At 44.1% G+C, this 24,028-nt stretch overlaps 1 protein-coding gene and 1 long non-coding RNA gene across 4 annotated transcripts in view; one reads left to right on the forward strand and one right to left on the reverse strand.

Annotated features, from left to right (window-relative positions):
* Window positions 1–510: 510 nt before the first annotated feature.
* Window positions 511–24,028, reverse strand: part of LOC142566323 (mite allergen Lep d 7-like) — a 35,120-nt gene continuing 11,602 nt past the window's right edge. The window contains exons 3-4 of the mRNA XM_075677242.1: window positions 7,689–8,055; window positions 511–797 (exon numbers count right to left, since the gene is read on the reverse strand). Of these exons, the coding sequence (XP_075533357.1) occupies window positions 584–797; window positions 7,689–8,055 (581 nt within the window). The 3' untranslated portion in view covers window positions 511–583. The remainder of the gene's footprint in view (window positions 798–7,688; window positions 8,056–24,028) is intronic.
* LOC142565867 (uncharacterized) lies at window positions 11,751–15,594 on the forward strand. 3 transcript variants are annotated; one of them, XR_012824895.1, is made up of 5 exons: window positions 11,751–11,935; window positions 12,272–12,514; window positions 14,035–14,200; window positions 15,138–15,264; window positions 15,445–15,594. It is a non-coding gene; the product is annotated as an uncharacterized LOC142565867 (long non-coding RNA). The 3 variants fall into 3 exon arrangements; XR_012824894.1 differs by having other exon boundaries at window positions 11,795–11,935; window positions 15,146–15,264; XR_012824896.1 differs by having other exon boundaries at window positions 11,799–11,935; window positions 12,380–12,514; window positions 15,146–15,264.

Raw genomic sequence — 24,028 nt, forward strand, 5'->3', positions numbered from 1 at the left:
GCTGGCTGGCCGAGGAGCACCCTGACGGCCGCCGTTCCCGCACTCGACGCAAGGGTGACCAGGGGTGACGCCGACTGTGGATGGTGCAGATTTAGGCTGGAGCCAGACAAAGAACGCATTCGAGCTAAAAACGAGGACACACAAACGCACGCGCAAATATCTTACCTACATGGGCTCATCAGGGAACGAATTGTGACCCACATGCTACATTACTCGCGAATGCTTTGAGTTGTGAAATTCGACAGGTATGATGATCATGCACTGACTGCGTAGTTGGCAATATTACTGTGCAAGAGAACAAGGATAGCACCACGCGTATATATGATCTAAAAGAGAATTACTCACATGTCTGTCAGAAATATTTCGCGAAGACCGTTTCCCATAGCCTTGGAGTTACCGGCGCTCCAAGGACCCCGTCTTCAACACTTGTGATATATCAAATAAACACAAATTCGAGCGGTGCCTTCCAAAAGTGTCGCAGTCGTGCGAATAGAGATAGTACAAACGCGCTTTGGTCGAGAGTTTATTGGCCTTTTCAGAACATTCCGGCGAGTCAAGCTGGGTCACACTGCGACGTGCACACTTAGAAAGTGAGCTTGAGTTCTCGTATCTTTCTCTCAATCTGTGAGCTGAGTACCTTCTCGACGCGCGAGCGCACAATGCCCTTGAAAAGCCTGGTGAAGTAGGTGGAGAAGAAGTTGAACATGTAGCTGAGCGGTCCGAGACCATTGATCTTGAGGGTGAAGCCCAGCAACTCCTGCACCTTGAACCGGCGCAGCTGCACGACTCCGTCCACCCTAGACCGGGAGGAAATACGAAAAGTGGGCGAAGAGCAGACCCGAGTCAGCGCAAATCATACGGCTGCAAAGTTATACGGGCACGCAGTTCACAAGTAGATAAAGGGCGTCCATCATGCATCGAGCTTTAGAAGAAAAAAAACACACACACACAAAACACTGACTCGTTCTACGTGAATAGACGAAGTCCATGTTTTAGAGCCTTGTTGAGAAATCACCAGTATCTTTTTTTTTTAGTCTCTGACATCCAATTGTTTAATTAAAAGTTATTTGCTCTATTTAATTGCTGCCCTAAGCGCCAAGGTGTCAATTCGGCGGTAGTTGAGATTGGTAAAGCAGGTGGAAATGAGGTGTCCAGCAAGGTACACGTCGCGTATTTGCTTTTTCTGAAATAGAGGAAGCCCGTGAAAAAACTCCGTGCCCTTACACTCTGTGAAGAAGGATGACAATCGAAGCTATGTATGTGGGCCCCTTAATGGCAAACTACACCTTCGCCGTGGGTCGGCCCGGTATTGCACAATTTTCGGGGTCGGCCCACGTATGGGGAGCGCCTAATGCCTGATTCACCTCCGCCACCGGTCGGCCCTGCATTGCACTACCTTCGGGATCTGCCAACGTATGGGGAGTGCTTAACGCCTGCTTCAGATCCGCCGCGGTTCGGCCCTGCATTGCACTACCTTCGGGGTCAGCCAACGTATGGGGAGTGCTTAACGCCTGATTCACCTCCGCTGCCGGTCGGCCCTGCATTGCTCTACCTTTGGGATCGGCCCACGTATGGGGAGTGCTTAACGCCTGCTTCAGATCCGCCGCGGTTCGGCCCTGCATTACACTACCTTCGGGATCAGCCAACGTATGGGGAGTGCTTAACGCCTGCTTCACCTCCGCCGCGTGTCCGGCCGGTATTGCACTATCTTGCGACCTTGCGGATTCGCATACACCCGTACGCGCGGAATAGTATATCGCCATCAAACAGTCTCAGTGGGTGAGCAAGCTGTTCATCTCAGGCTTGCCGTTAAGGGCAGCGACTATCTTTGACCTTGACAAGCAATAACCGCCGGGAGCTGGGGACGTATTCTCGGACGATCACTTTTAGAGATAGTTAAGATAGTTGCATTTTCGCGAGAGTAAGCACTTTATGCATGCGCATAAGAGTCGCGCAAACGCGATGAAATAAGCTCTCGTGCGCTGAGTCTCTCGAAAACTCAAGAAAGTGAAACTATCACCGTAAGTGCTCGCTCGAGAGTGCCGTGTTGGCGTGTCGTGGAAAGAACACGCCTTCTGCTGTGGCCGCCACTCGACGCATTAACAAATGAACAGCTTGCTTAAGCGGGACGTTAATCGACAGATGTTCCCTTAGTGATTGAGGAATTGGTCAATTTTGATGATGTTGGGAATGTTTACAACTTTTCGGAGCATCCTTTCCATGGTTAAAGCTGAATGAAATGTTTAACTAAACAAGGAAGGTCAATAAAAGCGCTCACATGCCTCATCAAGTGTTGTAAACAGGCCATTTGCGTTATTCATATGGGTTAGGTGACACAAACATAACTAAAGCTAGCACTTCACACGATGACGACCCAATTAATACGCTAAACTGTTCTGTTACTCAATAAACCTTCAGTTAGTATGCGCTCGTGTTGCTGCTTTTTATTCTCGTCTTTAGTCTTTATAGCGCCTCCTTTATTTGTCAAGCTACACGTACGATCTCTAACTGCTCAGGGTGTACAAAAAGATATGAGCACGAGAAACAAATATCTTAGGGATAGTTGCGACTTGGGGTGGTTGGAACGGCATTTTTTACACACAGCTATCACATCACAAAAACCCAGGATACATTTTAAATCTGCGCATTTTATGTCTGCCACTGGGCAACTTCTCATATGTTTAAACCATCTGCTTGCATAGATGTTGCATTTTCTTTAACCTGTTTCTGTCGGCGCTTTTTGTTTATTTATTTATATGATATAAGGATATGCTGACGCACAATTTAAGGCACCGGCTACTCCTTAGCTCTTGTAAGGGTCTAGCCTGCAACATACAGGGTTCAAGATTACATATCAAATAACCTTTTCATACGAGCACCAGAAATTGTCAATCAGCGTTTTCACAATAACACTAGCACTTAAGAAATACATGGTGCATGCAATATACAAGTTAAGTGACTCCACAGTTCTCTAGAAGAAAGTCACAAAAATACAAATGATACTGTCGCCTAATAATACAATATCTAGTCAACGGGTGGTACATATATCGTGTAAATGCATTGTCACATATAGTCGAAACAGAACCGTCAACATGACATAATCCCCAAACCCATACATATATATAGCGACATTTAAATGGAAGGATCATTGAAAGCGTTAATAACGGCCAACCGTGCCGATGTCTTCGAGAAAAGTTTTTAATGCTTTTAAAGCGCTCTTCTGCAAGGCCGTTGTTGGCCAAGGATTCAAAAGTTTCTTTGAACTGAAAGGTCTGCGGTATAATGTAATTAGGGTTGATTTAAGTCGGCGTCGTGGTGTGTCGTGATGCGGGCAATCTAGAAGAGGGTGATGTATATCTTCATCTACTAATCCACAATCACATTCGGGGGTTTCCGCACGGCCAATTCCATATAAGAAACGTTTTGTGTAGGCAGTGCCTAGTCTTAATCGATGAATAAGGGTTGCCATATTTCTGTCTAATGACAATCGAAGTTTGAATTCAACAAACGGATCAATATGATACAAATCCTAGCTCTTAGAATTCTGGTCAAACCACGTAATTCTACACATCTTGAAAGACATTGTCCTCATAATGCAGCGTAATTCATTCTTCGATATTGGGAGCGGAACCACATCATATTTGAGGTGTGCTTGTCGTGCTGCTTCATCGGCTGCTGTGTTTCCAAGGAATGTTACAATGCCCTGGTATTCACAGGAATGCAATTTCATGCTTCGCTTGGCTTGCCTTTGCGAGGTCTTTAAGTATTTCGTATATTATACTATCACCGATTGGTTTTCATTTTGTGCTGCATTGTGTTGTTAGAGCCGCCTGTGAATCGCTGAATATACCCCTTTCTGCGCATCTCTTATTGACCTTATAAATTTTATCGCACATAGGATTGCGAATAGTTCAGTCGTTGTGGAAGAAGTCGCACTAGATAACTTCAGTGATTCTTGACGTAATAGTTCTGCGGAAACCCGCAAGGTAGAGAGAAGTAATTAATAAAGGGAAAATCAGACATCCACCCATTCGTAGTAATTGCTACAAAGGAAACCCATAAGGGTTCCTAGAAAGAAAAGCCTCGCAGTTGAAGAAAAATTCGTCCTGGTCCGCGACTCGAACCCGGGACCAGGACGAATTTTTCAACTCTGAGGCTTTTCTTTCGAGGAACCCGTATGGGTTTCTTTGTAGCAATTGCTACGAATGGGTGGATGTCTAATTTTCCCTTTATTAAAGGATTCTTGTTTATTGAGGTGCGGTATAATGAATGCTGAAGTTGAACAGGTTACTGTACTGGAGCCATCTGTATATAGACGGTAAAGTGCTAGTTGTTGAGCAGCTTAAATGAACATGTCTCTTTTTCTGAATATCCCGTGTACTGACAATTCGATTTTTAGTAACAATTCGACAATTCGAAGCAGCCATGAAGGTTATTCGACGTCTGAATTACAAAATTCATTTCTTCGCAATATATGAGGATTTTCTCAAATTTCTTTGGGGACATAACTTCCATCTCGTTTCATTATGTTTAGAGTCAATGGGTGGCTTTTATGCTGTCTTTGAAGACGGAAATAATGTCGGCGTGTTTCTGTAGTTCTGATAACTGGAAACTGGGATTGGCGAGCCTCAGCTATTACAAGACAGCTAGAAGTCGCTCGTGGAACTCCTAGACATATGCGTAGTCATCTAGCTAAAAGACTTTGAAGTCGCTCTTCTGACGTGTGAGATGGGCGCGGAATACGCAATTTTTTGTTGTATTAATGCATTGTAAACAGTTAGCATGGACGATACTGATCCGCGCCATGATGTGCCTGCAAGTCTGCGAAGTACAGTCACTATCGCATTGACCTCGTTTTCGAGTTTTTTTTTTTTTTTATGTAGGGTGCCCAGGATAGGTGCTTATCGTCGGCGCCGTACTGTGTTTATTGAGTTTAGTGTCTTTTCACTTACTAAGTTGTCCATTTGTTTTTGAGTCCAGCGCCCCTTTCTATGCACACTGAATTCCATATCGGTTGATTTCTATATTTTCTTATTCTTCCTAGTTATTTGTTGCTAACATTTCTTGCGAACATTTGTATTTGTCAAATTATGTGCTTTCTTTATGATACACTGCTGTCTTTGTACATTAATAATTTCTGTACCTATTGCAGCAGCTTATTTTAGTACGTTTCTGCTAATTCTTGTATTCGCCCACCCACAAGTGATGCCCCTTCTATGAGAGTACTTGAGCTACTGTAAATAAATAAAAATATATTATAAAACGCAACGTGACATTACTATTTCGGAAAGTTTTGGGCAATGAAAATTTGCAGCATCATTCATCAAACGTGCAAGTTAGAGTTTGCCAGAGTCACTTAGCCTTCACCGATGAGTTATTTTCTAGGTGATAACTTTCATTCTACGACATCGACTACGCGCGCCAAAAAATCTGGCAAGACAATAGTACACTTTTGTCCGTGAAAATAATAAAAAAAGAGTTTCTCGTACTCACTTTTCGGAAATTTTAAAGATTCAGTGGTCACATCGTTGTAAACTTTTTTTTTTTCAATTATATTTCGGAAGTTGTATCGAGGACCAAGAAGATCGTAAGCAAATGTTCAAATAGAGTTTTGAAGGCTAGCTTGTGACGACTTGCGTACTGCCCTCATCTGCATGGTATGGCAATTTGCGTTTTGCTTTCGCACAGCTCTAGTGAATGCAGAAAAGCTAATAATAACACAATAAAAATAAAATAGGAATTGGAAGGGGAGGGGGTGTGGATAAAGTAGATTCAAGCACACACACTGTGTTTGTTTTCCCGTTCATTTAAAAAATATTTTGGACAGATATCTGATTATATTAGATAGTGTACCATATTGGTCTACTCTAATTGAATGACTGATGTTTTTTTACTTGAACTATTTTGTACTTCCAATGTAGTTTTTGTATAGTCTGTGCATCATTGCATACCGAATATTATGCTTAAAAGGATGTATAATTTGCTCTAAACAATTAGCTGACGCCTGCAAGGCGCAAGGTAACAACATACCGGGTGTTTCAGCGAACACATTCAAAATATTTTAAATGTTGCCTTTGGCAGGTAGCACAATTCTAGCTCATGAGCTGGTTCACACAGAGAGGCCGACATTACTTGCAAAAAAATTTGAAAAACATAACCTTTCCGACCACTTAGGATAAAAATTAAACAACAGGCAACCGGCCCTGTGGCGTATAGAAGGGAGCGAACGTTTCCTTACAGCAAAAGAAGTAGGCCTAGCTGTCGTAAGAGAAGGGGAGGAGGCACAGAAATGCATGCGCATAACATGTGAAGATGACGGCATAAAAGATAAGCCCGAGAATTAAGAGGCGTCGAAGCCTTGAAAGCCAGATACTGCTTTGCAGGCCTCAAAACAAGATACAAGCGACTGTTCGAGGAATGAGTTCGTGGCTCATGTTTCGCAGCTTCTGAAAAATGATTTATTACCTGTAAACGATAGAGAAACGCTGTAAACCGATTTGTACCCTAAAAGATGCTTTCCGTAAAAGGTGTAAAGGTGTGGTTTATAGAACTATTTGCACCCTTAAAGACGGAAGCACTTAAATAGTATTTGAAAGCAAACTTCACTTACCTTTGATATAAAGAGCGCTCGGACATTCCCTCGACACAAGGCTATGACATTAGAGCATAGCTGAATCTAGTTAGACGCTGAGCAAAAGGACCAAACAGTATACGAGCGGCCGTAAGGCCCCTCCCCCCCCCCCCCCACTATATATCACTCTTACACTCTAAAAACAGTTGCACCCTTTGGGGTGTATATTTGCCACACATCAATAATCGTCATCTGTCTTGCTCGCATTTCCTTTCTTTAAAAAAACGCTGCGAGCCTAGTACTTCCAAGTCATGAACGGCATGCGCGTTATCAGCATGACAGAGCATTCTCGACAGGAAAGTAACGAGCGCAGCGTTTTCCAGAAAGGGAATTCGGGCAAGACAGATGACGATTATCGTTGGGTGGCAAATATGCACCACAAAAGGCGTAAACTTTTTTAAAGTGTAGGCAAAGTTACACCCTTTGGGGTTGTATCTCTGCCGCGCTACAATAATCGTCATCTGCCTTGCTTGCGTATCCTTTCTTGAAAACGCCGCGCCCTCTACTTTCCTGTCGAGAATGCTATGTGATGCTGATAACGCGCATGCCGTTCGTTACTGGGAGGTACCGGGCTCGCCACGTTAAAGAAAGGAAATCCGAACAAGACAGATGACGATTATCGCTGTGGCAAAAGGGTGTGATTTTGCTTAAGAGTATAGTGAACAATCTCAGCACCCTTAAGGGTGTTTGCTTGTCACAAGGGTAACACCCCTACCGTTAAGGCCTTACAAAAATATGTATAAGGGGTAAGAACAAGTTGTTGGTGGGAACCAATGATGGCATCTTGTTTGCCGAGTCTGCCGACATAAAAAGTGCCTTAAATAATGTTTCATATTTATCCCTGCGAAATTCTGTCGGATATTTCTGTGCGCCCAAGGCTGTCAGAATGATTAAGTAGTTTTCAGCTACGTCTTTTGTCATCGCACATATAGTTAGAGCTCCGTTGTCGTCCTTTGAAATTTTTCGCAAGGCCCTGAGGGTAGGGGCGTTACCCATGTGACAAGCAAACACCCTTAAGGGTACAAACGTTTTTACAATGCATGGGCGCCAAACTCACTGGAGCGCTTCGAGAAGCACGCGCACATAGTCAATGTGCACGTGCAGGTCCACCGTGGGCCCGCGGCCCATGAACTTGACGTGAGCCTTGCTGTCCAGATCCAGGGCGCCGACGCCCACATCGGCCAGCACGTCCAGTCCTTTCTCGTCCATCTGGAAGCGGCAGTTGCCCGTGCGCTGCACCGTCGACAGGCCCGTGAGCGTGGTGTTGTACAGGCGAGTCTCGCCATGGAAGCGCACCAGGAAAGTGCGATCAAAGCTGGCCACCTGCTCGGGCAAATGCAGCGGGTCTAGTGTCTCCGACTGGCTCACGCTTTCCAGGATCTGGTCGAACACCTCGTTGGCATGCTGCTCGGTCGCGGTCTGGTCTGCGGCGCGGCAAAGGGTGGCCACCGAAATTGCATCGTGGCGCTATGCAGAACATTTTTACTGCGACAGTCTATACCTTCTACAAGTCGTCATCATATACGATTGTGAGCTTAGTGCCACTACAAGCCGTACTGTTCTGGTCATTTTAGTCGCGGTACAACTACACAGGTAATTCTTCTTTAAAAAAGAAAAGCCCTTCGTGTACAACACTGCTGGAAACGTCTGAGGAAGCCAAACTACCGAACGAACATGTCGATCAGCACAATGCGTCTTGCGCGAACGTTTTCAGCTTAGAACAAGAAGAGGAGCGGTGCTTTTTGTCGTTTCTGTCATTCTATTTCAATTTCCTTTTCTAGTTTATTCGCGCGCATCAGAAGGGTACATAATAAAGTTCGGCAGCATGTTACATTCCTGTAACACGTGAAGGTAAAAGCCTGCCGCACACTTGGTAATGCAGTATATGTTATACGATCGGAGGGGTCAGACTTCTTGCAAGACTTAACGAGCCGCAGTGCAACGTACACGCGTGTCAAGCCTTTGTCTGCGAGCTTCGTCCTCTCTACGTTGCCGTCTCGCGTCGTCGCGTTGCTGCTTTCGCAGGTCGGCTTCTTCGGCTCGTATTTCGACGCTTAGCTGCGGCTTCGCGTGCTCGTATACGCGTAGTGCGCGCCGATGGACGCGCCACTGGTGGCGGCCTTGCGCAGAACACGCGGAAGAGGAGACAGCCGCGCGCCGTAGTTTGTTGTGTCGTTGATAGTGCTTCTCTGTCTTATTCACGGTTTCAGAGCAAGATAGGCAGCACCCTTCGCATGTGTGGGGTGGCCAAAGCTTCCGAGGAATGTCGAAGAACAATTGTTGCAGGGTTTGGGGCTCAAATACCGGCGAAAACATGCCGGCGATACGGTTCTAATAATTCCCCGCAAAGCCTCATCAGCGGGCGCAACGGTAGCAAAAATGGATCATTACTTCGGCGGGAAATTTCTTGTTCTCATCCTTTCCATTGCCTCGTCGGTGTTTTTTTCCACTCGATCATAGTTAGACGCGTAAGCGACGCAGTTCGTCTGCAGTGCAGCATGCCGTTTAAGGCCGATCCACACGACGGACCAAGTCCGCGGGCCGCTCGGTCACGTGATGAGACGTCACGGCCCGCCGCGGTCCGGTCCGGCGCAGAGCACATCCACACGGCGGACCGCCATAGCAGACGGCAGAGCAGACCAACCAGCTACACTCTCGGCCAGAGTGTTATCATTGTTATCATACCGGCTCGAGTCCCACAAAGCCGGGAACTGCTCAACGAGGTATACAAAATGAAAAAACCTCCTCGTCACTCCAAGAGGACACAGTGTTTAAAAAATATATTTGCTGCACGAACGTGTAGGCGGAACTGCGAACATGAAACGACTGGCTTTTGCTGAGCCGAAAACTAGATTGGATTTGGCTGAACACACTCTGTTGCCGGACAACATTCGTTGGCTAAGCCAAAATCGCTGCGGTTTGCCTGCGGTCCGCCGCCAAAACGGAAGCGGGAAAAGCCTCGGCGATTTGTTGGACCGCGAGGGCCGCGGTCTTGCGCGGGCCAACGGCGGTACGCACGAACTGGTGACGTCCTATCACGTGATGCGCGGACCGCGGTCCAAAACAGCAATTTGGTCCGTCGTGTGGATCGGCCTTTAAATGCATTTCGCTAAAGTTCGGAATCCCGTTTGCCGCTTATATTGTTTTACGCTTCTTTGCGGCGTAGCACTAGCTAGGCAGCACGACTGCACGAGCGCATTGTGTTGTATGTTAAAGCTATATACTGAAGTTTGCAAGAACTGAAATTGTTGGTTTTATGTGGCCCGGTAAACCCTCGCACCTCCTGTCGCGCACTTCATGTCTTTACATCTATTTTATGTGTGGCTTCGCTCATGTTTGACTGTTGCTAGTTGCTCCATGCATAACTCTTGTCGATTCTTTTTAGCTGCGAGGTTTTCACCCTGCCTTGTTTGTAAAGGGTATAAATCACGCTATGTCTTATCGGAATGATACCGAAGAAGTGCTTCTTTAACAGCTTTATTCTTTTCGCCCGAGGGCATCTTAGATATCGTGTTTTTTTGGGGCGGAAATGTGTTTAGAAGATAGGTAGTTCAGGGCGAGAATTGCTAATAGTTGCTGCATATGCTATTTTTGTTCCATTTCTCGCTGCAAAGTTCGCGTCACGTTTGGGAAGTCATCATAACTCGATGCTGCCTGAGCAGACTCAACACGCCGAGTGATTTGTTTGTTTCAAAACGTAGTCCCTTCTTGCATGTGAATTTAATTTGTACTCAACTGAATTCTTGCTTATTATACTTACGCTGCAGAGGACTAAACCAGGCCTTGCGGCCAGCGCTCATCTACTTTGACTCGCGCTGCTCTGACTCTGTACGTTTCCAAGCAGCTCCCATGGGGAATTTAAAATTGCAAGAACTGCAGCAGGAGCGGCAGTTCATCGACGTATGCAGCAGAATTGCATGGGCGGTACAGCACTAACACGCGCTTTTATTAACCCGTGCGTTTGGTGACTTCGTTGGCTAGTGTACGCGTTTCCATCAATAAATTCGCAATTACTCTTGTTGAGGTGACTTCGACTGCACTTATTCGGCGATGTCACATGTATTCATCGGCAGAAAAATTCCAACAGCATATGCACACATCGACCGCACCATGCGGATTTGTTTGATATAAGTCTGCACCAACAACGGGTGCTTATTATTGATCTACAGAAGCAGCATTACGGCAAGGGTAGAATTAAAAACAGAAACGATCGAGAGATCGCATCACTCAACCAAATTTATGGCCTACACTGTAAAAAATTGCGATTTTTTACGGCAGATATGCCGTAAATATGCCAAATCTATACCGTAAATTAGAAAGCAGCACCACCGCCGTTAAAAAAGCTTCGAGAGCCTGGAGAGGGTCGAGGGGAGGTGTTTAGAGAGAAGAAGGACGAGCTGCGCGGATGCTCATTGGCGCGCCGGCCGTTCGCGGCGCGCGAAACGCGCATGCGCTAACTCAAAGATAACAAAGATGATAACTCAAAGGGAAGCTCATTACTTTTCGAAGCGAGATCGGGATGCCTTAGAACACGCACCTATAAAGCGAGATATAAGAAGGAAGAAGAAGCATGTGCTTGCTGCGGTAAAGCTAGGGAAACGACGGAGCATATATTATTAGAATGTGAAGACGTCTACCCAGTGGTGGATTTAGGCACCACTGGCCTCCTTGAAGCCAGTGGCGTAGCAACAGGGGGGGCCGGGGGGCCGTGGGCCCCGGGTGCAAGGGCCAGTGAGGGGGGGTGTCATATACGTCCACGGACTGAAGACACCCCTCTTTCCCCCGGCTACACCCGGGGAGGGGGGTGACAGAAGACCTATGGGCCCCGGGTACCAGACGACCTAGCTACGCCACTGCTTGAAGCCCTTGGGTTCAGCGGGAGCAGTGGTAAAGCAAACAGGTCCGCAATAGACATTAGTAAGAGAGGCGATTGGAGGATTGGTGGAAGAAAAGTAGGGAAACGACAAAAGACGGAGACGTACAAAAGCACAGTTCGCAAGAGGGGATCAGAAAATTTGGACGTGGTAGTTCATAGTGTTTTTTTTTTCTTTTTTCATTTGTTAACCTAGGCAGGATATTAGGCAGCATAGTAGCAAGAGCTTGGTGGCGCAACCCACCGCCCCGTTCCAAAGGGGACGCTCATAACATCCAGCCATCCATCCATCGCTAAGGCATTAGCGCGCGCTGTAGAAGGCAAGACGCACGCTACAGCAACTTCGGCCGTCCCGGCGCCGCGGCTTTGTGCCAAGTGGAAATCGTACAAGTGCACACAAAGAAGAACGGTTGGTCGCCTTGTAAGCGCAGGTAGGTCGAGTCATTACGCACGGGTCAATGGTGTTCTGCGAAGCGTGTGCGATCTCGTTTGAGTGTTGAGCTAGCGGTTGAGCTTGCCAAGTCCGCGGTGTCGCCTGCGGAACGCTTCCGCGCCACTCTTCGGCTTCGCCATGTTTGCTTTCTCCCGCTTTTGATTTAAACGGGTTTGGCACATTCATTGACGTGCGCACGTGGTACTGCTGTTGCGAATTGTTCGCTATCCAGTCTGAGCACTACACGTGATGCAGTGCTCTTCGTCACTTTTGCATGCTTTCGTGCGCCCGCTGCCGCCTTTGTTTGTTGTGAGCGTTGTGGCTTTGTTCGCAGATCGCGGCGCGGCGGCGGCAGCGGGGGTGGCAGCGCCATTGGGGAAGTCGAGGTGGTTCACGTTGCGGCTTCCTCAACTATGTTTCTCTTCTCCGCCCGTCACCGCAGGAACGCTGGACGTTCTCTCTTTGGTGTGCTCGCATGCCACGGACTGTGTGCGACGCATTTGCAGCCATGTCTCATTGTAAAACAGTTTGATTTGATTTGAGGACACACCGCTTTCTCCCTGCGTAATCGCAGCAGGTACGTGCATTCAAATTATATCTGGCATTTCGTTGACTATAAATGGTGCCAAAAAGCTTCAATTTTTATTGGATAAGTACTTAAAGAAGTTGTAATGTAGCAGCCGTATAGCCCAGAGTATTTTGATGATTTACCTTAAGGAATTACATGAGGCTCTTGCAGTTATGGGCTGTCCTATATTACACTGCCATGCTACAGTTATTGAGAAAAGAAGTCAATATAATGCAAATGAACGTTAAGACGGTGTAATAAACTAAAATATGTAACTTCATTTCTCTGTTTTACACCAAGTATAGGATCGGAGATTTGGGGCTAGTTGTTGTTTTAGGCTGGCGCATTTTGGCTGGAAATGTTGGTGCCAAGTACATAAGCATTCCATATGGTTCTACAACTGAGACCTCCATATGCAAGGGTTTACAAACCAATATGGAATGTTGGTATATTTGAAGCCGATATTTCAGGACAAGTGTTTTAAACCGCATGCTCTCTCTCTCTTGAATTTTACAAATATTGACTTGCAATAAACATTCACTGGCACCATTTCTCTAGTTTCCACATAAGCCATGAAACCTGTAATTAAAATGTAACTAATGACTTCCTGTGAATATCCTATGCTGCCAGTATGTTAGTGCCTCATTATGTTAACGACAGAGCTTACTACTCAACAGCGAAAATTAACATTTAGTACTCAGTTTTCTCAGGACAGTTCAGTAACAAAATGCACCCAATATGTGCTATTATTCCCTTTAATCTGTGATCTTCGAACGCACCATGTAGGGAAGTATGAGCATGCTATATAGTTAATTTGACTGAAAACAAGTGAAAGAGCATACATTTGATCACTGAGCCTGTTGCTTTCGCAATATGCAAAAATTTTTTTCCAGAATTGCAGTTTTAATGTTCTTCCATATATTTTATATAGCAGTTCCATGGGTTACGCAGTCTGCCAACTACATGGACATATCCTTAATATTCAGTTCATTTTCTGGTTGTTTTCTGTTATTCACTATGCTGCCAGAGAGCCAGTATCTGCATTTTTTATGTGCCAGCAGTCTTCACAAGTAACTGTATAGCAATGGTTTGTAAACCGCTAACTGTATGCAAATGAGTCATATTCAAGTTTAAAAGCACAGATATACAGGAATGGTGAAAAAAATCGGGTCAAGTTTGTCGCAAATTTATGTCTTTGAATGGGTATGCACATGGTACACGCTCTTTTTGTTCGAGGATGCCTATAGTTTCACTTCTATTTATTCAAATACTCTTCATAACTTTGCCCAAAATAGTTTTCAAAAGCCATTTATAGTTTCTTTCCTGCAACACTATTTTGTGGTTGAAAGAAAGCTAAAGACCTGCTGGTTTAGGAACAAGTGGCACACAACACTCAGTGAAAATTAGAAAGTGCCCTAGAACGTAACTTTTGGAATGCGTATACTTTGCATACGACTGGTACAAAACAGTTGATGCAGCAGTCAGCCCTATCATGTAAAAGTGACAAGTACTCTTTTCATTTTGTTTAGGTGATGACATCTGGATGCCTGAAGAATACCTATTTCTTGTTGATGGCCATGTTGTGGCAGCAGCAAAGACGTTCAAGCAAGCATTCTGCATGCTGCTGACAGCTTACTTCTGCTTCCACATTTGTTATGCAGAGAAGGCGTCATGCACACTTGAATTCATACAAAGGTATATTTTATTTTATGTTTATGCTTGTATTTGTTTTGCATCATGCACAATAATAGCATATACTATACTGGCCTTAAGAGAAAGAAACTGTATACAAGCACCTTTAACAGTGCTGTGGATATTGTAAATTCAGTGTCCTAGCTTGATACAAGAAATTGACGGTAGTTGGCAGCAGGAACCAGCAGACATTGCTTCTGTGTAATCAAAAATAACACTGGACGATTTGAAGCTTAGTCCACTTTTTTCAGCTTCACAGTACACGTCTGTAAAGCTGAAAAATGTTGAGGCCTAAGTTTCAAATTACACAAAAGTAATGCGTTTCGGTTCCTGCTGCGAGCTACCATCAATTATTGGAGTTAATCGGAAGGTCAAGCTGCTCCCATATTTATAGCAGCGAGATTTATATTCAGTTTGCAATCCCCCAAGGTAATAAGCAGGTCTAAAATATCCTTAGGTAAAATGTGTTCACATTAAAGAATAAAAGCATTTTAGAGATTTGTTGCATATAAAAGCAAAACCCATCTGTGGCTTTTTTCTATGATGAAAGTCAGTCAGACCTCCCACGTGCACCTTACACCAGATGCACCTGTATAATAAAAGTCAAAAGTCACATCTTCTGGGTGTTAGGTGTAGAAACGGTGCACGAAAATCGGGGACAAGACGAGAAGTACACAGCAGGCTTTGTCGGTTACTAGATTTTTTTTTGCGCTGTTTCCTATTCAACTTGCTCATGAAACAACTTGTCCAACTTTGAATCCTCTCGTAGGCTGGTGTTCTTCAAAACAAAAAAATCGTATTATTTGTATGTCATGTTTGAAATCAGTGTGAGCTGTGGCATTCAAAAAAATTCCAGATTATCCGAATCATTTCTTTAATGCCGTTATATAAAGGTTTTATTGCAATTATGCCTGCCTTCTCTTTATTGGGGGGGGGGGAGGCATTTAGGGCATTTTTTTGGCATAAACGCAAACCGTGGAAGGAAGGGCAAAAAAGGAAATGTGGCGGTCAGCAAGAAAGTTCTTGCCTTGGTGCAGCGCATTACTGAGTGTGAATGGAACATCTAGGTAAGTATGCCCCATATACCTGCCTTCTCTGTTCTGTGCTAACTTTGAAAATATGTTATAAGTCATTCTACCTTTCATAAAATGCAAACCACTCTTTTCAAGAGCACTCACATTCTATGTAAGCGCCTCTTTATAGCATTTAGAAGCCCACTGAGTCATTCTTTTTACTTTGCCCCACAGCATGAACTAGTTGACTACACGCAGGGATACTATTTCGTCTGCCAAGCAGCCCAGAACCTTGCAATGCGAACTACAGAAATGGTTCCCTTTCACCAAGTCATCTACGCAAGAAATTATTTTAAAGCTACGTAAAGTGCAATAAAGTGTTTTGAAATATTTGTTGTTCATTATAAAACACCACTGGATGTTTTCCAGTGTAAAATTTTCGTTCTGTATCAGTGGTGTTTCAAAAGTGAGCTCGCCATTACGATAAGTTAAGCTGCTCGCTTACTTTATTTCTATTTGTTCCATTGACAGCGCTGATATCTTGTAGCGATGCCTTTTCCGATTCTGTACTTTTTCGGGTTTTTCGTGCTTGGCCAGTGGTCAGAGCGACGGTGTGCCCTCATTATCAATAGGGTCAGACAGCCGTTTGTGGAGGATTATAAGAATAGCAAAGAATAAGGCATCGCTACAAAATAGTGGCCAGGATTATGGTGCCCCTAATTACCTGCAAATTACTGGCAGCTGTCTCAGTATATTGCATATTTTCTCTGATGCGGTATTTGCACTGCATTGGTGCTTAGTTGTGTTGCAGCCTATTTCAGCTTCAGTCAGTAAGTGCGATGTATTTTGTTGCAGGAAAGGGAGAGTTCCGCATCCCGACTACCCTGACTAGAGCATTCAGATTTGGAACAGTCAGACCGCGTGAAACAAGCGATTAAAAGTACAGTACGCAAATATATTGTTTCTAAGGGACAGTATGGGGGGGGGGGTGTTCAATATTGAAATTAAAGATGCAGTTGTGCAGTGTCTAGCTTCATTTTCGCCGGCGGGATTGATGCCGTAACGGTGGTATTTAATAGCAAAGTAAAACAACTGACGAGCGATTTTCAGGAGGAACTGTAAATTTTACTGACGGTACCCGTAAAAAAAATTACAGGTCTGCGTTATTTTTACGGGAAATGTGTGAATTTCACAAGCAAGGCCCGTGACTAAGAACAACTTAGATCCGTAATTTTTACGGGAACAAGTTGGCAGCCAAGACTGACGGTCGAATTCCCGTAAAAACAACGGACGATTTTTTACAGTGATAGTTATCATGAGCTCCACTTCATGTAAATGGGGTTCATAGCGTTTGTCTGTGGGACACACCTGGCACGCATGTCGACCATGTTGTCCCAAACACCGGTAACATCGTGTTCATACCCGCTCCCACAGAGGTCAGCGTCTTCCCTACAGCTGTCACCACAGAAGAAACAGCCTGGCACCCTAACAAAGGAGAAATTGCAGCCGGCAACTTCAGCCGTCCTCTCTTCAAAGGGTTGTCGTCTGCTACTGCTCCCGCGCGTACTGTTGGAAGCGCCCGCTAGGTGGCCATCAGTGGCGCGGTGCATGAGACGGTCAGACTCGCGCTCGACGAAGTTTCCCTTCGACTTCACGTTGCATCCTCTCAGCCTTGTTCCCGCTGCTTCGCACATCGCGCTTCGTTTCTCGCTTGGCGAGCATCCTCGGCTGTAGCGTACTTCCGAGGGGGGGGGGGGTATGCAATGCTTTATTGATGGTTCGGATACTTGTTTTGAGCTTTGTATGAGCCATTTCCACTGTAGCAATTCCATATTTTATTTATCATGAACAAGATTTGTTTCTTTTGATTATTTGTATTGAACTTTGTATATATTATTGCATCTTGTTTTTTCCCTGGTTGCCTATCAAATGTACATCATGCTGTACTACACACTGCTAAAATCCCAGCTTGTGATTGCAGTATTTTACAAGTAACTAAATAAAAAAATTATGGGGTTTTACGTGCCAAAGAATTATAGACCGATTTCAGTACTCCATGTGTTTTCCAAAGGTCTGGAAAAAGTCATTTCTTCAAGAATAAGTAAGTTTTTTTGACAAACATAAGGTAGTATCTGAGTCACAATTTGGTTTCAGAACTGGTAAATATACAGAAACAGCGTTATTAACAATGAAGGAAATAATTTTGAACAATATTAATAAGAACTTGTATACGGTACGTGGGCCTTTTCCTTGATTTTAGCAAGGCTTTTGACTGCTTAAATCATACGATTCTTGTTAACAAACTTAAAATGTACGGAATCCGTGGTAGACCACTCACATTGCTTGAAGGATATGTCTCCAAAACAGAAGCCAGTTGGTGTCTTTAGACAATGAACTTTCATCCCTTTTGCCTATCAGTTGTGGTCGCCCACAAGGGAGCATATTGGGACCCCTTTTGTTCAATACGTACATAAATGATACTGTAAGCATAGATCCTTCCATTGATTTTGTGATATACGCGTATGATAGCACACTTCTTTCAGGCCCTAACCTTAACGATTTAATGGTGAAGTGTAATGACCTGCTAATAAATTGTCTAGGTGGTCAAGGATGAATAAGTTAAGAATTAATCCTACAAAGTCCAAGGCTATAATATTTCGCGCCAGAAACAAACCGATAATACTGCATTGCATGCTTCACTTTGAAGATCACCAAATAGAAATAGTTGAAGTGCACAAGATACTTGGAGGATACTTTTTCTGTTATCTAAACTGGGATGCCCATATACTGACTTTGTCTGCAAGAAACTCTCTTCCGTCTGCGGGGTTCTGTCGTGATGTCTTGAAACTTTACCCTTGAAATGTAAATTACAAGTTTATTGCGCACTTTTCTTTCTCACCTTAACTACTGCAATTTAGTATGGGCCACAATGACCAAAACAAACATTAATAAGGTTCTCGTAATGCAAAAGAAAATTGTTCGAATAATCACCAATGTTGATAATACAACTACCTCCAAGTATGCTTTCGAAGCACATAACATTGTCCGGGCCCGCCATTTGTATCACTTTAAGTTGCTACAAAAAAAAATGTATTTTTCGACGGCATCCATTGACGATTCCTATTCGACTCTGGCATCTTTGGACATGCGTCATGCTAACATGCACACAATAACTATTAATACATGGAATATACCACGTTTTCGCATTAATTATAATTTACAAATGTTGTCTTACAACCTGCCCCATGTTCTAAACACGTATAAACACACAATAGGATATACCAAAGCTGAGCTGCGAAAATATTTTGTTTAAATGTGATTTTACGTCTTTTTGATGTTTTGCTTGATTATTCCTAGTATTTAATTCTGAACATTTGTGTGACCATTTGAGCGTTTCTATTTTCGATGTTATTGTTTAAATTTTTGTGCAAAGATTATTAGACTCTGTACGCATAACTGGTGCATGTTTTCTCTTTATTGACTGTAACTATTGTATGTGCGTCTGATTTCTGTACCACTCGTGTGCTACTGCTTGTAGGGGTTTTCTGGACATAGTCAAGCTGCTCATGCAGCTTTTTGCCAGAAAACCCTCCAGTTGAACTTGGAAAATAAACTTATTATACTCATTATACTTATACTAAACCACTTTATCATTATGAGGCACGCTGTAGTGGAAGACTACGGAAATTTCGACCACCTGGGGATCTTTAACGTGCACCTAAATCTAAGTATATGGGTGTTTTCGCATTTCGCCCCCATCGAAATGCGGCCGCCATGGCCGGGATTCGATCCCGCCACCTCGTGCTCAGCAGCCCAACACCATAGCCACTGAGCAACCACGGCGGGTAACAAATAAATAATATATTGCTTACAGGGGTACGAGTCATTGCATCTTGGCTTGTTTACGGGGGTATGAGCCGCTGCTGCTGATGATATTTTGTACCACTCGACTGAGACAACGCGTTGTTTTCGTATGAGCCATTGCAACGAACCACTTAAGGCTTTCGCCTTAATAAACATTACTCGCTGCCATCTGCAACCAACATTTGCTCTCCGTATCTGCATGATGGCGCTAACCGAAACTTGACTTACAACCGCCTGTTTCAAGTATTGTGGTAGCGTCGTCTGCTACACTGGGCGGCGCATAACGCCAACGAGAAAGAGGTTCGCGGGAGCGCGCGCGCCACGTGGAATGCAGTGCATGGGTGCACGAGAAAAGAAAAAGTCGCAGTTTCGCCCGAAAGGCGAAGCACCGATTGCCAAATTAGTGGGCAGTTATACGAAGTAAGGATAGTAGCTTTATTGATCGTGTAAACTTGTAAACATGGGCATACTAACATGGTGTCACGCGCGCACAAGCAACCTTGAACACATCTCACTCGATGACCGCGGAAGCTCGCTGTCAAAATGCTAGAGTGAGGAAGCGCGGCGGCAGCAGCGCTCTCACACCAGCATTTCGTGCTCCGTCTCGCATCAACGCAAAATCAGTTCGCGGCGGACTGTCCCCGTCGAGATGGCTTTTACAGCGGTCCGCAGCAGGACGCGCCCCCCTCCTCCCCCTCCCGCCGGTGCCTAGCGCACGACGGAAGACGGCGTGTTTCCTAGACGCTTCCTTCCCTCTCGCGCGCGACATTGAGCCGGGATCGCCAGCTCACCCTCCCAAGCTTTCTTTCACACATACAGCATACGGCGCGCTGCAACGATTTTATCGCCCTTGGACTTTACAACGTAACCTCACGCCGACGGAATTCCCTTGGAGTGTCCATATAATTTCTATCGCAATAAAAAGAAAAATTGAAGACGAGCTGAGGTATTGTGTCTCTATCTCAAGGCTTGTCCGTCCCCGACGACGAAGGCTGCTTTTTCTTCCGAAAAGGGTCTCTCCTTTACGTCATGTTCGTGACTTTGAACTTTCCAACGAGGTTCAGCGCTTTCAAATACTGTATCGCTGCGACTGGACGGCTGTAACTGGACGTAATTTTAGCCGTATATATGGAAACCTGGATTTCATTCTCATGTGCTGTAAGCCTGTTCAAACATCAAAATTTCCAAATTTTCGAAAAACAAAATATGGGTTCTAATACTGAATCGAAAACCGAATATTTCTTTGCGCAAGGAATATTACTACAAGAGCAAGAGAGAGAGAGAGAGAGAAGTGCTCACTTGTATCCCTCTTAGAACATGTGATACAGATTGCCGGTGGAGACAATTCACTGTATACTCCAAATAGCGACACCTGTGAACACCTGCTGGCAGCTGAAATGTAACAGCGCATTGTGTGACCACGGCATAGCCGAAAGGGATACTCTCCTGAAAAATCTGCAACAAAAGAACCTTCCACATACGTGTCTGCAACGCCTTGTGTTTCCCGAAGGACCAGTTATAGCCCGCAAAGAAACTTCGCGTCTCCTTATTGGATTCTTAAGAGAGACTGGTCTGATGGACATGTGGTGAAACACCACAGTGATTCTATAAGAAACGCTCGGGTGGAGCAATTGCAGGCCTTGATCGCCAGGCTAAACAAGAAGCCTGTTGCTAAACTCCCACCACCACAACATAGCCAAATAATGGAACACCGTAACATATCACTCGGCCCGATGGACCTATAAAATGCTGTCACTCTGATAAAGATGAACAACATCTAATTTCAGTAAATGACACTAAATAGCAACACTAAATTAGTTGCCTGATGAAGCATTTTTCAACAATCGATTTGCGTTTATTTGCAGGAGATATGTTGGATTATAACGGAAAAAATGAGGCGCCATATTTTTTTTTCTTTTTTTTAGTTTTTCCTCCGATTCGCAGCGCCGGTACGTTAGCATGTCGTCACGCATTTCAAAGTGTTTTCGAACGTTTCGGCCGTTTTCATTCAGAAATAAGTTCTCAAAGCTCACTATAGCTTAAGTCCCTGGTTCCTTAAAGTGCTATATAATGCTTGCTTATCGATAATCGTAGTATTAACTGGTCTCATGCAGACGTTCTCCGAATATCATGACATCATAAAGAGATGGCAACTTCAAGCCCATCTTTTATTGCGACTTACCAAGGCCCCACTCACGCTAAGTCTGACGCTTTTGGTATTCCACAAGTTATGTATAGTTTACCAATCCAGATTAGCATCCTCTTCTAGTGTCCCTTTGTCAAGGTAAACCTTGCGAGTTCCACCAAGGCGTGTCAGACATCTCAAGATTCGCGAGCATCTTTTGTTAGTCAGTTGCCTGAAATTTATTTTCCGCACGCTCACCCAGCTCACCGCTCACCCGCTCAGCTATTTTCCGCTCACCCAGCGGCCGGCTTGCGGTGCAGCAAGCCGCCTGCAACACAAAATACACGTGTTCACTCGGAACAGAGCTCGGTAGATAGAGGTTTTATTCAAGAGAAAGGAGGAGAGGTGGCCGAAAAAACTACGGAAGGTTAGTCATATACAGCTTTCGCCGCAAAAGTCGAGGTAGATGTCAGTACTATACAGGAAACAGAAGGCAGTGGAAGCCTTCGCTAAGAAGAGACCTTATGCATGAGTCCTTGCAGGGAGGATGTTGTTACCAGACTAGGCATGCTATTTAGTTCAAATTATTATATTACAAAATTTCGAGTAACACATTTTCGAATCGAATATCAAGAACTATTTAAAATCGAAAGCTTCGTGTATATAGAAAGCTTCTCTTTAGATTCGATATATTCTTTAGAACCAAAAAGAATCAAAATCAATTGAATATTTACATACCGAGCACAAGTTCCTGTTCAGTCTAGCTGTCAACTTTTTACGGACGGCTCCGTGAACTGATCTACCTCACATTTATCTTGGAAAGCGAATCGCTCTATTTGGCGCCCGTTATCGCGGCGGTCGGGCTTTCATCGCCGATATGTGCTGACGTAGATTTCTTTTTATACAGTTTAGAGATTCTTTGTTATCTGCTCAAGCGCCAAACGACTGGAGGACAGCTCGAGCTGTGCCAATTTTTTGAAAGGGCAATCCCTTGTCGGTAGAAAATAATCACCCAATATCATTAACTTCGTCATGCTGCAAACTAATTGAGCATATCATCGCGAACCACATTACCAAAATTTGAGAAATAAATTCTATATTAACAGATTGCCAGCATGGATTTAGAAAAGGGTATTCATCTACGACACAAATGTTAACTGTAATTCATACATTCGCAAAAACCCTAGATATTAACGGTCAAATTGACGCTCTTTTTTTAGATTTCATTAAGGCATTCGACAGAGTAGTTCATTATAAACTGATTCAAAAACTTAAAGTTAATAATCTTCCGAATATTATAGTTTCTTGGATAGCAGCTTATCTTTCGGATCGTGTGCGGTTTGTCTCAATTGAAGGTAAAAACTCCAGCTGTCTTCCCGTAACATCCTGTGTACCCCAGGGTAGCGCCCTGGGGCCACCGCTGTTTCTACTGTACATAAATGACATTGTCACCGTTGTTACACCAGGTACACAAATTAGATTGTTTGCGGACGACTGCGTTTTGTTTCGGGAAATACCTTCAGTACATGACCAGACGGAACTTAATCTAAACTTACAGAATATACAAGAACTGGTGATAAGTCGAGCATGGCCTTCAACAAAGACAGAACGGTCTGCCTTCGTTTTACTCGCAAGAAAAGCCCTTTAAAATGTGAATACACATTGGCCGCTTCAGCGTTAAAAGAAGTTGAAAATTATAAATACCTAGGAGTAACCTTTTCTAATAACCTTTCCTGGAATTTACATATTGGGAATATTTGTTGTCCTGCCTTCTGTAAACTTTGCTTCTTCATAGTACCTTGCTGGTGAAGCAGCGCACAAACACGGACACAGTGGAGACAAGTAGGAATAGACGACACTCGCTGCACTCGCAACTATTTTATTTCAGAACACATACTTCAAGTTTATATACCTGCGCACCCTCAGGCGTCAACGCAAATCATGGCAAGATTAGAGGCTTTTATATATATATATATATATATATATATATATATATATATATATATATATATATATATATATATATATATATATATATATATATATATATATATATATATATATCGTTTGCCCGCTCATACTCGGGCGTCAAAGGCATTGCACTTATCTATCATGGTGTGCAATCCTATCGTAATTTGTTGCAACCCTACCAACGATTTTTACTACACATTTTCTTTTCTCTTCTTTTTAGTGTACTTCCAAAAACGCAACCTCACCATGGCTTAGATGGACAGATGGCTGACTGATACAACCCTCTCCCCTCTTGTGAATATGAAAGGCTTCGATTATTTCCCTGGTTAGTTGATCCTTATGGTGTGATAAAACTGTGGCATCATTGTAAAGCGGCCAGCACCCATGTTGTGAGCAGTGCCCCTTAATATGGGAATGAATGTTTCCCCCCAGTGACCTTTTGTGCTCTAAAAGTCTCGTGTTTACACAACGACCTGTTTGGCCGATGTATACTTTCCCACACGATATGGGCAAACAGTAGACTACAGAAGACCTGCACTCGACAAGTTTTTCTTTGTGCTTGACTGTGCACTTACGTCCATTTTCTTTTACTTTTGTTGACACTCTACGATCCAGTCCGGCACATATTTTTCCGAGTTTGTTAGGCGCTGAAAAAACTGAAAAATATGTGCCGGACTGGATCGTAGAGTGTCAACAAAAGTAAAAGAAAATGGACGTAAGTGCACAGTCAAGCACAAAGAAAAACTTGTCGAGTGCAGGTCTTCTGTAGTCTACTGTTTGCCCATATCGTGTGGGAAAGTATACATCGGCCAAACAGGTCGTTGTGTAAACACGAGACTTTTAGAGCACAAAAAGTCA

This window comes from Dermacentor variabilis, unplaced genomic scaffold (assembly GCF_050947875.1).
Source record: "Dermacentor variabilis isolate Ectoservices unplaced genomic scaffold, ASM5094787v1 scaffold_12, whole genome shotgun sequence".
In the NCBI taxonomy this organism is placed as follows: domain Eukaryota; kingdom Metazoa; phylum Arthropoda; class Arachnida; order Ixodida; family Ixodidae; genus Dermacentor; species Dermacentor variabilis.